At 37.9% G+C, this 15,104-nt stretch overlaps 1 protein-coding gene across 1 annotated transcript in view; it reads left to right on the top strand.

Moving 5' to 3' along the window:
• CENPP (centromere protein P) overlaps nucleotides 1-15,104 on the top strand; it is a 231,549-nt gene that overhangs the window by 19,712 nt on the left and 196,733 nt on the right. The window contains exon 3 of the mRNA XM_007468177.1: nucleotides 976-1,064. Within this exon, the coding sequence (XP_007468239.1) occupies nucleotides 976-1,064 (89 nt within the window). The remainder of the gene's footprint in view (nucleotides 1-975; nucleotides 1,065-15,104) is intronic.

Here is a 15,104-nt window from a genome sequence, read left to right as displayed (position 1 = left end):
CACGTGTTCTAGCACTCACATGCCGCAACTACTGAGCCTGTGTGCTGCAACTACTGGGGCCTGCATGCCTAGAGCCCATGATCTACCACCACAATGAGAAGCCCTTGCACTGCAACGAAGAGTAGCCCCCACTCACAACTGGAGAAAGCCCATGCGCAGCAACAAAGACCCAACTCAGCCAAAAATAAATAAAATTAAAAAAAAAAAGAAGCTCTACCAATTTCTTTTAAAAAAACTAAATAAAAATTAAAAACAGAGAATTGTGCTCATTTAAAAATACCTTCATTAGCAAAAGTAGATGGTAATAAAGTCAGAATAATGGTTATCTCTTGAGGGGGACATAGTGTATAGCCTGGAAAGGGCATCAGGGAACGTTATGGGGTACTTTAAACTTTCTGCATCTTGATCTTAGTGGTGGTTACATGGGAAACACTTGTAAATATATACATATATACATATATATATATATATATATATATACACACATATACATATATATATATATATATCATGCTGTATACTTAAGAATAGGGCATTTTATGCTTTTGAGTGTATTTGAGTGTATTCATGTTATACCTAAAAAAGTACTTTTGCTGTCATTTTAGTAAAGTTTTGAGAGTTAACTGAGGTAAATACATGGATTTAATTTATTGTCTAACTAGGATCAGATAATGTTGAAAAAATGAAAAATATCTAACAGTTATCATGATTCAAGTTTGTCTAGGGTCATACTAGCATATTTCTGTTTCTTACCTTAATCTTTGGTATAATCGATAACTGGAAAGTACAAGTTGTCTTTAATCTTACTTTGCAAAGGCGATCAATTTGGTGCACATTCTTCCAGGTATTTTCAATGCAAATACACTCTCACACATACACCCACGTATATTATAGGTATCCACACAAAATTAAATAATAGATATTTAAAGGAAGTTGTTATTTGCAAACAAAAATATTTATTTTTATGATTTACAGGTATAAAGAAAGTTCTGCAGAGACACAGATTATCAGGAAATTGCCACATGATTACGTTTCAACTTGAATTTCAGCTTCTGGAAATCCAGGTAAATTAAGAATACATGTGATAGATAACACAGATTCTGCTGCTATGAAATAAAAACTCCCACACCCCAGTCTTCAGCAGTGGCTGAGTTGAGGAGATGTTCTTCAGCTAGGGCCCCCTCGTAGCACATTTGTGCAAAGTGGTACCACTTAAAAAAATTTTAAGTATGAATACCCCAACAACTGCGTGCAGTAGGATTGTTGCTGAGAGCATAGTGCTTTATCGGAGGGCAGCTAGTAAGATGTTCCTGGGCTTCCAGTGCAAGCCCCAAGGTCATGGGAACAGTCTTGGATGCCCTCAGTCATCAGCTGATATCTCAGTCATCTGTTATCTATTAGTTATCTACTGCTGCTTAACATTTTCTCCCAAATTTAACAGCTTAAACCAACAGAACACATTTATTATCTCACCATTTTCTGTGGGTCAGGTATTTGGGAGCAGCACAGTTGGTGTTCTTGCTCAGGGCCTCTCCTATAGTTGTGGCCATGTGGGATCACTACAGTCTGAAGACTGCTCAGGGCTGGAGGGTTAGACTTCAAGGTGGTTCACGGTTATGCCAGCAAGTTATATAGGATTGCTGAGACACAACATAGGAGGAAGATACTCTTGGTAGGATTTTCACATAAAATCAGAAAGCAGACAGAATATTAACGTGCAGCCCCTGGCCAGGATAGGGCAGAACAAGACTCAGACATGTTCAAAGTCTGGCTCCAAGAAGAATGGGATCCAGGCATAATTTTGAGAAATGATCAATCCTGGGCACATGCTTTGATAGCAGAAGGCAATTTCAACCCATTGGTTTTATGAGTTTGGGCCTACAGGGAGTATGTGTAGAGGAGAGGAACAGAGAAGGGCAGGCACGCTGCCTTGGCCTCAGTTCGTCAGATAACTAAAGTGGATGTAGACCAGTTGTCACAACCAAGTCATATGGATCTGCTGCTTGCTTGCATTCACAGTCATGTGCCTGGGTTCCTCATGCTTATCCTCAGCCACAGAAACAGCCTCAAGTTGTCCATTTTTGTATGCAACAGGAGTTGATGTCACATATCAGAAACTGCCCCCAACTAGTCAATAGTAACTGGGTCCAGGTATCTGGGCTAGAGGTTTTTCTTCTTGAGAACTCTTTGCAGTCTATGTCCGTGGTTGTCACCACAGACCCCGGCAGGCTAAGAACTGAGGGATATCTAGACCTCTCATCTGATGGCAGAGTTTCCAGCTTGCTCCCACCTCAGAGTATCCCCCTTTAGTCTGTCAAAGTGACCAAGAACATCCACAGTGTGGCATTGCCAAAGCCGGTTGAGTAGGATGTCATGGACATGGGTGATGAGTGTCCCTAGGGAAGGTAAACTGTTCCCAGGTTGGCACCAGGCCTTGGAACCATGCAGAGTCACCAAGATGATACTGTAGTTCTGTATGACCTCAAACATCGTCTGCTGAAGACTAAAACAGAATATGGACCCAAATGGGTTGATCTCGTTTAGGATGAAAAGCCCATGCCAGGACTCCAGACTTCTCCTTTGTGTGGCCCAGGAATTCCTGGATGTTGTCTCATTGCATAAGGATGCATAGTTGGACAACTGCCTTTTCTTTCTTTATGGCTAATGTGATCCTAAGCTCAGAGTGGTGAGATACCAAATGCTTACCTGCATTCTGGCCTCCATTAATGGCCAGGCCTATAATCTGTGTCGGGTTGGCAGAGTCAGAGGTCTGAAGTCGAGTTCCATGTCTGAGAACATCTGCACTATCAGTGCATTGTCCAGGAAACTGCTCAGGGTCATCCTAGTAGCCTTGGGGTCCTACAGGCTTTTTCTGCTGTTGGCATTCACCTTTTTTATAGTTACTCCCTGACTTATCTGGAGAGAAGCTAGACTGCTAGCAAAATTAGGCTTATCCTTGGGAGGATGTCCACAAGTCCAACAGAAAAAAGGAAGACCATCCTCTGAAGTTGAGTTGAACGAGCTGCTCAGTGGAGCTATACATTCCAGGATAGGTTGTGGCCAAAGACTGATTAGTGTGCTTATTAGTGGGGCTTTGGCCTGAGAGATAAAATAGACTGGAATATTTTAATTTCATTTTGTTGAAGTTCCATACTGTGGTCACCTTAAGCCTCTGAAGAAAAGCATCAAGTGGTAATTTGATCACATCATGAGTTAGATCAAGGATGAGGTTTTAGTTTGGGGGCATTTTTTATAATTTAATGTGCTTCTTAATGGCTATTACCTGACCAGAGGCATTCCCAGCATGAACTGGCACTGGGCCCCTGCAGCTCCCACAGTAGCTTAGCTTGATGGTCCTGGGTGGCCACGATGAAGCCACATAGACAGGACCAGAGCCATGTGGGCCCTACCATACAGGACCTGCTACCCCTGCTATAGTGGCTATGCTCCCTACCTCCTACCAGGCAGTAGTGGCACCAGCCCAGACCTCACCTTTTAAGCTAATATTCTGATCCTCATACCACCAAAGCATGATTGACAATTTTGTAACCATTTAGTATTGGCCTAAAGTTATACTGTTAGCTCACATGTTAAATGAATTAGAATTAGTTGAGCTGCACATAACAGAAAACTTAAAAATAAGGAAGGTTCAAAGTACTAGAAGTTTATTTCTCTATTGCTTAAACAAAGTTGCAGGATATGTTTTCAAGGGCTAGTATGGTGGTTTCATGATCATCAGCCTCTGCCATCACCCATGTGACTTCCAACTCATAGTGCAGTTATCACTTTAGCATTTCAGACATCGGGAAAGGGCTGGGCAAACCAGGGCTCACCTTTTCCATTGAAGGACACTTCTCAGAAGTTGTAACACCCATCATTTTCACCTACATTCTATTGGCCAATAAATTAGTGCAAGGGAGGCTGGAAATTTAGCCTTCATTATGCATGGCCATGTAGCCAGTGAAAAAATTGGAGCAAGAAAGAAGTACAAATATTGGGGACTACCAGCAGTTTCTGTCCCACATGCTTTAGGGGATGCAGGAAAAATATATATAAGGAGAGGAACAATTTGTATTCTTTGAAAGACGTAGAACACAGTAATTGCTGAATCTCTATAAAGGGATATAAGTTGTCATTATATACATTTCAAGGTATGTAGGTGCTTTTCAACTGCTTGGTTTTACCTAATTTGCTACAAAAAGAGCATGCTGTCCCGGGCTATGTTAAGAACACTCCCTTTCTCTCTGCACCTTTCCAGTTTTATGATTTTTATTATTTATTGGTAAACCCTCAGATGTTCTAGACCTACTTGGGTAAGTATATTTTTAGAACTATATCTCTAGTGGAATTGCCAGGTTAAAGGAGATTTACATGTAAATTCTGATTGATAGTACCAAACTGCCTTTTAAAATAATTTTACCATTTTATGTGTTGAGCAGATTTTTAGTTGAGACTGATAGAAAAAAAACAGTCATAAATAAATAGCAACCTTCTGTGTTCTAAAACACTTTTTAAAACAAAATTTCCACTAGGGGGAAATGTTTAACTATCAGAAAATTAAAAAGTAACCTATACAATCAAATTATCTTACTTGTAGAATATTGTTATAATACAATCATGGTAGTACAATGTTAGAAACCAAAGTGACCTAAAATCATATTAATAGAATGCTGGGACCAAAAGTGACCTTATAGATTATCTAGGTCAACCCTCTTATAGGGAAATACACCCAGAATGTTTGAATGATTACGCATGTTGGCACAGCTATTATTGTCAGATGCAGTTGGAGCATACAACTCTTTTCCCCAGATTTACTCTCTGGTGTTGTTAGTGCTATTGTACTGTTTGTGAGGAGTTGCAAGAACTTTCGAATTAACATGTGTCAGCATTCATATTCCATGCAGCATAATAAGTCAAATGGGTGGCAGTTTCTGGGGGAAGTGACAGTTAAGTATGTTTTCATAACTGCTGTCCCTGAAATGCAATGAAATGAAAAGAAAGATTCAAAAATAGGGAAAATTTTAAATTAAAAAAAATATTTGGTCCTGGCACAACTTCAACTACTGGGAGCTATAAAAAATAAAATTGGCAGCTTGGATAATCATAAAGGTTTGAGAGACAACCAAGAACTAGGGCAGGGTTGAACAGTAAGGTTCATCTCCTACACAAGGCCAGCCCTTCAAGACTGGAGAGGTGACTGTTTCATGTAATGCATAGAAACCAACATAGATAATCAAGTAAAATGAAGAAACAGAGGAATATGTGCGATACAAGAAAGAACAAGATTAAACCTCAGGAAAAATCCTTAACGAAACAGAGATAAGTAATTTACCTGATAAAGAGTTCAAAGTAATGGTCATAAAGATGCTAGCCAAACTCAGGAGAAGAATGGATGAACACACGGAGAACTTCAACTAAGATATGGAAAATATAAGAAAGTTGCAAACAGAAGTCCCCAAGCTAAAGAGTACAATAACTGAACTGAAAAATACATTGGAGATTTTAATAGCAGACAGCATGAGACAGAAGAAGAGATCAGTGAACTCAAAGACAGGGCACAGGAACTCACCAAATCAAAGCAGCAAAAACGAAAAAGAATGAAAAAAAAGTGAAGATAGCTTAAGGGATTTATGGGACACCATGAAGTGTGCTAACATTCACATTACAAGGAGTTCCAGAAGGAGAAGAGCAAGGGTCTGAAAACATATTTGAAGAAGTAATGGTGGAAAACTTCCCTAAACTGTAAAAACGGTTCTCCAGATCCAGGAACCCCAGAGAGTTCCAAATAAGAGGAACCGCAAAAACCCCACACCGACACATTAAAATTAAAATACCAAAATTTGAAAACAAGGAGAGACTCTTAAAAGCAGCAAGAGAAAAACAATTGTTATGTACAAGGGTACACCCTAAGGACCTTAAGCAGATTTTTCAGGGGAAACTTTGCAGGTCAGATGAGAATGGCATAAGTATTCAAAGTGCTGAAAGAAAAAAATTTCCAACCAAGAATTATCAACCTGGCAAAGTTATCATTCAGAATCGAAGAAGAGGTAAAAGAATTTTGCAGATAAGCAAAAGCTAAAGGAGTTCATCACCACTAAATCAGCCTTAAAAGAAGTGTTAAAGGGATTTCTTTAAGCTGAAAAGAAATGGCACTAATTAGTAACAGGAAAACATGAAAGTATAAATCTCACTGGTAATTGTAAATATGTAGTATAGGTAGTGAATTCATCACTTATAAAGTTAATACATAGGTTAAAAGACAAAAATAGTAAAAACAACTAACTACAATAATTATTTAAGGGATATACATGATAAAAATATGTAAAATGTAAAATCAAGAACATAAAACGTTGAGGGGGAGAGTAAATATGTAGAGCTTTGGAATGTGTTTAAGTTGTTATCAACTTAAAAGAGACTGTTGTAAATGTAAGTTGTTATTTGTAAGCCTCGTGGTAACCATAAAGCCAAAACCTATAGTAGATACACAAAAGGTAATGAGAAAGGAATATTAGCATACCACTAAAGAAGGTCATTTAACCACAAAGGGAGAAAGCAAGAGAAGAACAGAGAAACTACAAAACACTAGAAAATAATGAACAAAGTGGCATTAAGTACATACCTATCAATAATTACCTTAAATGTAAATGGACTAAATTCTCCAATCAAAAGAAATAGAGTAGATGAACAAATAAAAAACAAGACCCCTCTGTACGCTGTCTACAAGCGACTCACTTCAGGTGTAAGGACACACACAGACTGAAAGTGAAAGGGTGGAAAAATATGTTCCATGCAAATGAAAACCAGAAGAAATCTGTGGTAGCTATACTTATATCAGACAAAATAGACTTTTAAAAAAGGCGATAATAAGGGACAGGAGGGAACTACATAATGATAAAGGGGTCAATTCAACAAGAGGATATAACATTTATAAATATTTATGCACCCAGCAGAGGAACAGCTACATATATAAAGCAGATATTGACAGACCTAAAGGAGAAACAGACAGCAATATAATAATAATAGGGGACCTTAAATTGATCACACATCAATGGTTAGATCATCCAGGGAGAAAATCAATAAGGAAACATTGACCTTAAAGAACACGTTAGACCAGGTTGACTCAACAGATGTATATAGAACATTCCTTCCAAAAGCAACAGCATACACATTCTTTTCAGGTATATATGGAACATTCTGCAGGATAGAACATATATTCTTAACTTATATGTTATAAGTCTTAAATATAAGAAGGTTGAAATGATGTCAAGCATCTTTTCCAACCACAGTGGTATGGCTAGAAATCAATTACAAGAAGAATACTGGAAATTTCACAAATATGTGGAGATTAAAAACATGCTACTGAACAACCAATGGGTCAAAAAAGAAATGGAAGCAAAATAAAGAAATACCTTGAGACTAATGAAAATGGAAATACAACATACCAAAACTTATGGACTGCAGTAAAAGCAGTTCTGAAAGGGAAGACCATAGCAATATACACCTATCTAAAGAAACAAGAAAAATCTCAAAAAACTTAACTTGATACCTCAAGGAACTGAGGTATAAAGATAAAGAAGAGCGATTGAAGCCCAAAGTTACCAGAAGGAAGGGAATAACATAGATCAGAGGGAATTCCCTGGTGTTCCAGTGGTTGGGACTCTGTGCTATCACTGCCAAGGGCCTGGGTTTGATCCCTGGTTGGAGAGCTAAGATCCTGCAAGCCACTTGGTGGGGCCAAAAACAAACAAACAAACCAACAAAGCAAACAAAAAACCTATGAACATAGATCAGAACAGAAACAAATGAAATAGAGACTAAAAAGACGTTAGAAAAGATCAATGAAACTAAAAGCAGATTCTTTGAAAGGATAATCAAAATTGATAAATCTTTAGCTAGACTCACCAAGAAAAAAAAAAGACTCAAATAAAATCAGAAATGAAAGATGATGCATTACAGCTGCTACCACAGGAATTCAAAGGATCATAAGAGACTACTGTGAACAATTATGCACCAACAAATGGATAAACTCCTAAAAGCAACCTTCCAAGACTGAATCAGGAAGAAGTAGAAAATCTGAACAGGCCAGTTACTAATAGGGAGATTGAATCAGTAATTTAAAACCTCCCAGCTAAAATCCAGGACCAGATGGCTTCACTGATGACTGCTACCAAACATTTAAAGAGGAATTAATACCAGTGCATCTCAAACTCTTCCAAAAAGAGGAGGAACACTTCTGAACTTACTTTACAAAGCCAACTTACTCTGCTACGCCAAACAGACAAGGGCACACAAAAGAAAATTATAAGCCAGTATCCCTGGTGAACATAGATGTAAAAATCTTCAACAAAATATCAGCAAACTAAATTCAGCAATACATTAAAAGGATCATTCACAATGATCAAGTGGAACTTATTCCAGGGATGCAAGGATGGTTCAACATTTGCAAATCAATCGATGTGCTACACCACATGAACAAAAAAGAAGGATAAAAAATCATGTGATTATCTCAATAAATGCAGAAAAAGCATTTGATAAAATTCAGCAACGATTTATGGTAATAACCTCAAGAAAGTGGGTATAGAAAAGCTTTTGCACAGAAAAGGAAACCATAAACAAGACGAAAAGACAGCCCTCAGAATGGGAGAAAATACTTGCAACCGAAGCAACTGACAGAGGACTAATCTCCAAAATATATAAGCACCTCATGTAGCTCAATATCAAAAAAACAAACAACCCAATCCAAAAATGGGCAGAAGACCTAAATAGACATTCCTCCAAAGAAGATATACAGATTGCCAACAAACACATGAAAGGTTACTCAACATCACTAATTATAAGAGAAATACAAATCAAAACTACCATCAGGTATCACCTCACACCGGTCAGAATGGCCATCATCAAAAAATCTAGAAATAATAAATGCTGGAGAGGATGTGGAGAAAAGGGAGCCCTCTTGCACTGTTGGTGGGAATGTAAATTGATACAACCACTATGGAGAACAGTATGGAGGTTTCTTTAAAAACTAAAAATAGAACTACTATATGACCCAGCAATCCCACTACTGGGTATATACCCTGAGAAAACCATAATTCCAAGAGACATGTACCACAATGTTCATTGCAGCACTGTTTACGATAGCCAGGACATGGAAGCAACCTAAGTGTCCATTGACAGATGAATGGAATATTACTCAGCCATAAAAAGAAACGAAATTGAGTTATATGTAGTGAGGTGGGTGGACCTAGAGTCTGTCATACAGAGTGAAGTAAGTCAGAAAGAGAAAAACAAATACCGTATGCTAACACAGATATATGGAATCTAAAAAAAAAAATGGTTCTGAAGAACCTAGGGGCAGGACAGGAATAAAGACGCAGATGTAGAGAATGGACTTGAGGACACGGGGAGGGGGAAGGGTAAGCTGGGACGAAGTGAGAGAGTGGCATGGACATATATACACTACCAAATGTAAAATAGATAGCTAGTGGGAAGCAGCCGCATAGCACAGGGAGATCAGCTCGGTGCTTTGTGACCACCTAGAGGGGTGGGATAGGGAGGGTGGGAGGGAGACGCAAGAGGGAGGAGATATGGGGATATATGTATATGTATAGCTGATTCACTTTGTTATACAGCAGAAACTAACACAACATTGTAAAGCAATTATACTCCAATAAAGATGTTAAAAAAATAAAAAATTAAAATAAATAAATAAAGTAGATAGCTAGTGGGAAGCAGCCGCATAGCACAGGGAGATCAGCTCCATGCTTTGAGACCACCTAGAGGGGTGGGATAGGGAGGGTGGGAGGGAGATGCAAGAGGGAGGAGATATGAGGTTATATGTATACGTATAGCTGATTCACTTTGTTATTCAGCAGAAACTAACACAACATTGTAAAGCAGTTATACTCCAATAAAGATGTTAGAAAAAGATAAAGTTATTATAAAATGTTAAAAAAGTGGGTATGGAGGGAATATACCTCAAAATAATAAAGGACATGTATGATAAGCTCACATCTAACTTCATACTCAATAGTGAAAAGCTGAAAGCTTTTCCTGTAAGATCTAGAATAAGACAAAGGATGCCCTCTCTTACCGTGTTTATCCAACACAGTATTGGAAGTTTTAGCCAGATCAGTTAGATTAAAAAAAAGAAATAAAAGGCATCCAAATTGGAAAGAAAGAAGTCATACTGTCACTATTCATAGATGACATGTTATTATTTATAGAAAACCCTAAAGGCTCCACCAAAAAAAAAAGAACCAGAAAAACTGTTAGAACAAATGAACTAATTCAGTTAAGTTGCAGAATACAAAATCAATAAATCTGTTGCATTTCTATACCCTAATAAGGAACTATCAGAGAAATTAAGAAAACAATTTCATTTACAATAGCATCAAAAAGAATAAAATACCTACAAATAAGTTTAACCAAGGAGGTGAAAGGGCTGTGCACTGAAAACTATGACATTGATGAAAGAAGTTTATAACACAAATAAGTAGAAAGATACTCCATGATCATAGATAGGAAGAATTAATATTGTTAAGATGTCCATACTGACGAAAGTTATCTACAGATTCAGTGCAATCCCTACCAAAATTCCAACAATGTTTTTCACAGAAATAGAAGAAACTCTTAAAATTTGTTTGGAACCACAAAAGATCCCAAATAGCCAACGCAATCTTTTTTTTTTAAAATAAATTTATTTATTTATTTTTGGCTGCATTGGGTCTTCGTTGCTGCATGCGGACTTTCTCTAGTTGTGGTGAGCAGGGGCTACTCTTCGTTGTGGTGTGCAGTCTTCTTATTGCGGTGGCTTCTCTTGTTGTGGAGCATGGGCTCTAGGCGTGCGGGCTTCAGTAGTTGTGGCTCGCCGTCTCTAGAGAGAAGGCTCAGTAGTTGTAGCGCATGGGCTTAGTTGCTCCATGGCATGTTGGATATTCCTGGACCAGGGATCAAACTCGTGTCCCCTGAATTGGCAGGCGGATTCTTTTTCTTTCTTTCTTTCTTTCTTTCTTCCTTCCTCCCTCCCTCCCTCCCTTCCTTCCTTCCTTCCTTCCTTCTTTCTTTTCTTTCTTTCTTTCCTTTCTTTCTCTTTCTTTTCTTTCTTTCTTTCTTTCTCTTTCTTTCTTTCTTTCTTTTCTTTCTTTCTTTCTTTCTTTTTCTTTCTTTCTTTTCTTTCTTTCTTTCTTCTTGGCTGCGTTGGGTCTTTGTTGCTGCGTGCAGGCTTTCTCTAGTTGCGAGCAGGGGCTACTCTTTGTTGCGGTGCGCAGGCTTCTCATTGTGGCAGCTTCTCTTGTTGCGGAGCACAGGCTCTAGGCGCACAGGCTTCAGTAGTTGTGGCATGCGGGCTCAATAGTTGTGGCTTGCGGGCTCTAGAGTGCAGACTCAGTAGCTATGGCGCATGGGCTTTGTTGCTCTGCGGCATGTGGGATCTTCCCAGACCAGGGCTCGAACCTGTGTCCCCTGCATTGGCAGGCGGATTCTTAACCACTGTGCCATCAGGGAAGTCCCTGGCAGGCGGATTCTTAACCACTGTGCCACCAAGTCCCTCCAAAGCAATCTTGAGAAAGAAGAGTAAACCTGGAGCCATTACGCATCTTGATTTCAAACTACATTACAAAGCTATAGTGGTCTAAACAATATTGTGTTGGCCTAAAATGGATACATATGTCAATGGAACAGAATAGAGAACCGAAGAAATAAACTCATGCATATACGGTCAATTAATTTATGTCAAAACAGCCAAGATTATAAAAAGGGGAAAGGATAGTCTCTTCCGTAAATGGTGTTGGGAAAACTGGATAGCCACATGCAAAAGGATGAAACTGGACCACTTTTACATCATACATAAAACCTAACTCAAAATGGATTAAAGATTTGAATGTAAGACCTGAGACCATAAGACTCCTAGAAAAAAACATAGGTGGTAAGCTCCTTGACATCATTCTGGTGATGATTTTTTGGATTTGACACTAAAGGCAAAAATAAACAAGTAGGTACATGAACCCAAAAAGTTTCTGCACAGCAAAGGAAACCATCAACAAAATCACAAGGCTGAATGGGAGAAAATATTTGCAAGTCATGTCTGATAAGGTGTTAATATCCAAAACATGTAAAGAACTCATAAAACTCAATAGTGCAAAAACCAATCTGATTAAAAATGGGCAGAGGATTTGATTAGACATTTTTCCAGAAAAGACAAACAGAAGGCCAGCAGGTACATGCAAATGTGTTCAACATTACACTATTAATCGAGGAAATGTAAATCAAAACCACAATTAGCTATAACCTCACACCGGTTAGAATGTGTAATGTAAATAATACAAGAAATAACAAGTGTTGGTGAGGATGTAGGGAAATGGGAATTCTTGTGCAATGTTGGTTGCAATGTAAATTGGTACAGCCACTATGGAAAACAATATGGAGGCTCCTCAGAAAGTTAAAATATAACTGTTACATGATCCAGCAATTCTTCTGGGTATTTTATTCAAAGGAAACAAAAACACTAACTCAAAAAGATACATGCACCCCCATGTTCATTGCAGCATTATTTACAGTAACCAAGACATGGAAACAAATTTAGTGTCCATCAGTGGACGAATGGATAAAGAAAATGTGATCTGTATATAAAATGGAATATTATTCAGCCATAAAATGAATGAAATCTTGCCATTTGTGACAACATGGATGGACCTTGAGGGCATTATGCTAAGTGAACTCAGACAGAGAAAGACAAGTATTGTATGATCTCACTTATATGTGGTATCTAGGAAACAGCATAAATAAAAAGAAGAGCAAGCTTATAGATGTAGAGGATAGATTAGTGGTTGCCAGGGGAAGGGGTTTGGGGAAATGGGTGACGGTGGTCAAAAGGTACAGACCTCCAGTTAGAAAATAAATTAGTCATGGGGATCTAATGTACAGTATGGCAACTATAGTTAATAATACTTTATTGCATTTTTGAAAGTTGCTAAGAAAGTAAATCTTCAAATCATCACAAAGAAACAATGTTTGTAATTATGTGTGGTGTTGAATATTGACTATGTGATCATTTCACAATATATACAAATATGTAATCATGATTTTGTACATCTGGAACTAATATAGTGTTATATGTCAATTATATCTCAAAAAATTTTTTTAAAAAAGAATACAATCCAAAAAAAAGAAAAAAGAATACTGTCCCATATCATAGGCTCCAGAGAAAATTTACCTGATGTGATGACCTTCAAACCCAAATGAAAGAAAACACTGAAATCTGATGTAGGGTATTTTGTGAAGTTGTAGGACCCTTTTCTTGAATGTTTTTACCCAAAATCCTTAAGTTGTAGAGAAGAATGAGAAATGCGGGCTTAAATTGACTGCGGTAGAAAGGGATGTGCTGCTGAGACTCATGCAGGGTCTTTGAGGTCAGGTTGTTTACGAGGTCCTTCCCTTGTTTGCCAACTGGGGTGGGTTGACCTCGTTAGCAGTATGACTGGCAAGGAGAGAGATGGAGAAAAAAATATATTGAAGAATTCACCAAAAATACATGAATGAATAAAAAATGGAGGGGCCAGTAAATCATAGGCTTTATGCTGACAGGATACTTTGCCTATTCTAATGGGTATAAGGCCAAAATCCAAAACACTTACACATACTCAAACAAAAGACAAGGCATTCCTCTGAGATTTTTTTTCTTTCCCCCCTTTTTTTTTGTTATAATAGCTCTATTGAGATATAGTTCACATACCATATAATTCATCCATTTAAAGTATATATTCAGCAGTTTTTAATTTATTCAGCTTTGTGCAACCATCACCACGTCAATTTTAGAACATTTTTATCACCTCAGAGAGAAACCCCATGCTCTTTATCACCCCTCATTTGCCTTTCTTCTGCCCAGACCTGACTTATCTATCTTCTATCTCTATGGATTTGCCTATTCTCGGCATTTCATAGAAATGGAATCATATAATTTGTATGATTACAAATTTTTTGACTGGTTTCTTTTACTTAGCACAATGTTTTCAGGGTTCATTCATGTTGTAGCATATATCATTACTTCATTCTTTTTAAAATTTTTTTTTGGCTGCATTGTGAGGATCTATCACATTTTGTTTATTCATTCGTCAGCTGAGAAACATTTCGCTTGTTTTCACCTTTTGGTTGTTATGGATAACATTTCTGAAGATATTCATGTATAAGTTTTTAAGTGGATCTATGTTTTCATTTTTCTTATATAAATCTAGGTAGAGAATTACTGGGTCAGATGGAAGTACCAGATTATGATTAGTATGTTGAGCATCTTTTCATAAGCTTATTGGCCATTTGTATATCCTCTTTGATGAAATGTCTGTTGAGATCCATTGCCCAGTTTTTAATTGGGTTATTTGTCTTTTCATTATTGAATTGTAAGAATGTTCTGGAATTTGTTGTGTTTTTGTTTTGGTTTGTTTTGGTTTGTTTTTTTTTGCAGTACGCGGGCCTCTCGCTGTTGTGGCCTCTCCCATTGCGGAGCACAGGCTCCGGACGTGCAGGCTCTGCGGCCATGGCTCACGGGCCCAGCCACTCCACAGCATGTGAGATCTTCCTGGACCGGGGCACGAACCCGCGTCCCCTGCATCGGCAGGCGGACTCTCAACCACTGCGCCACCAGGGAAGCCCTGGAATTTGTGTTTGATGAGATATGGTGGTAGATGCCCACAAACAGTCTACTTTGACTACAGCTGCTCCTAACAATTCCCACTATATTCTTGAGCAGCGGAAAAAACTAAACAGTGATTATAAGCCCTTAATATCCATTTCTCCAGCAGCTGAAAATACAGAAAGACAAGTCAGATATTACCCAGACAAATGGGAAACAGTCAAGCATTATCTACTCACTCTATATCCTTAGGAAATAGAAGAAATTGCTAGATCTACTCCTGTTAACAAAAAAGATCCACAGAGTACAGAACACAAAAATGGTACAAAATTTGTTAATCATCATTTAGAAACCTTGCCATGAAAGGAATTAGAAAATGTAGATAAATTCTCTTTGAAATAATTAATCCAGGAAATAAAAGAACATGCTATATTATAACTGCACTCTCAAATGAAAACATTCAAAGAAAATTGAATAAGAG

Source organism: Lipotes vexillifer, unplaced genomic scaffold (assembly GCF_000442215.2).
Source record: "Lipotes vexillifer unplaced genomic scaffold, Lipotes_vexillifer_v1.1 scaffold466, whole genome shotgun sequence".
In the NCBI taxonomy this organism is placed as follows: Eukaryota; Metazoa; Chordata; class Mammalia; order Artiodactyla; family Lipotidae; genus Lipotes; species Lipotes vexillifer.
This window is presented reverse-complemented; position numbering and strand designations above follow the sequence as displayed.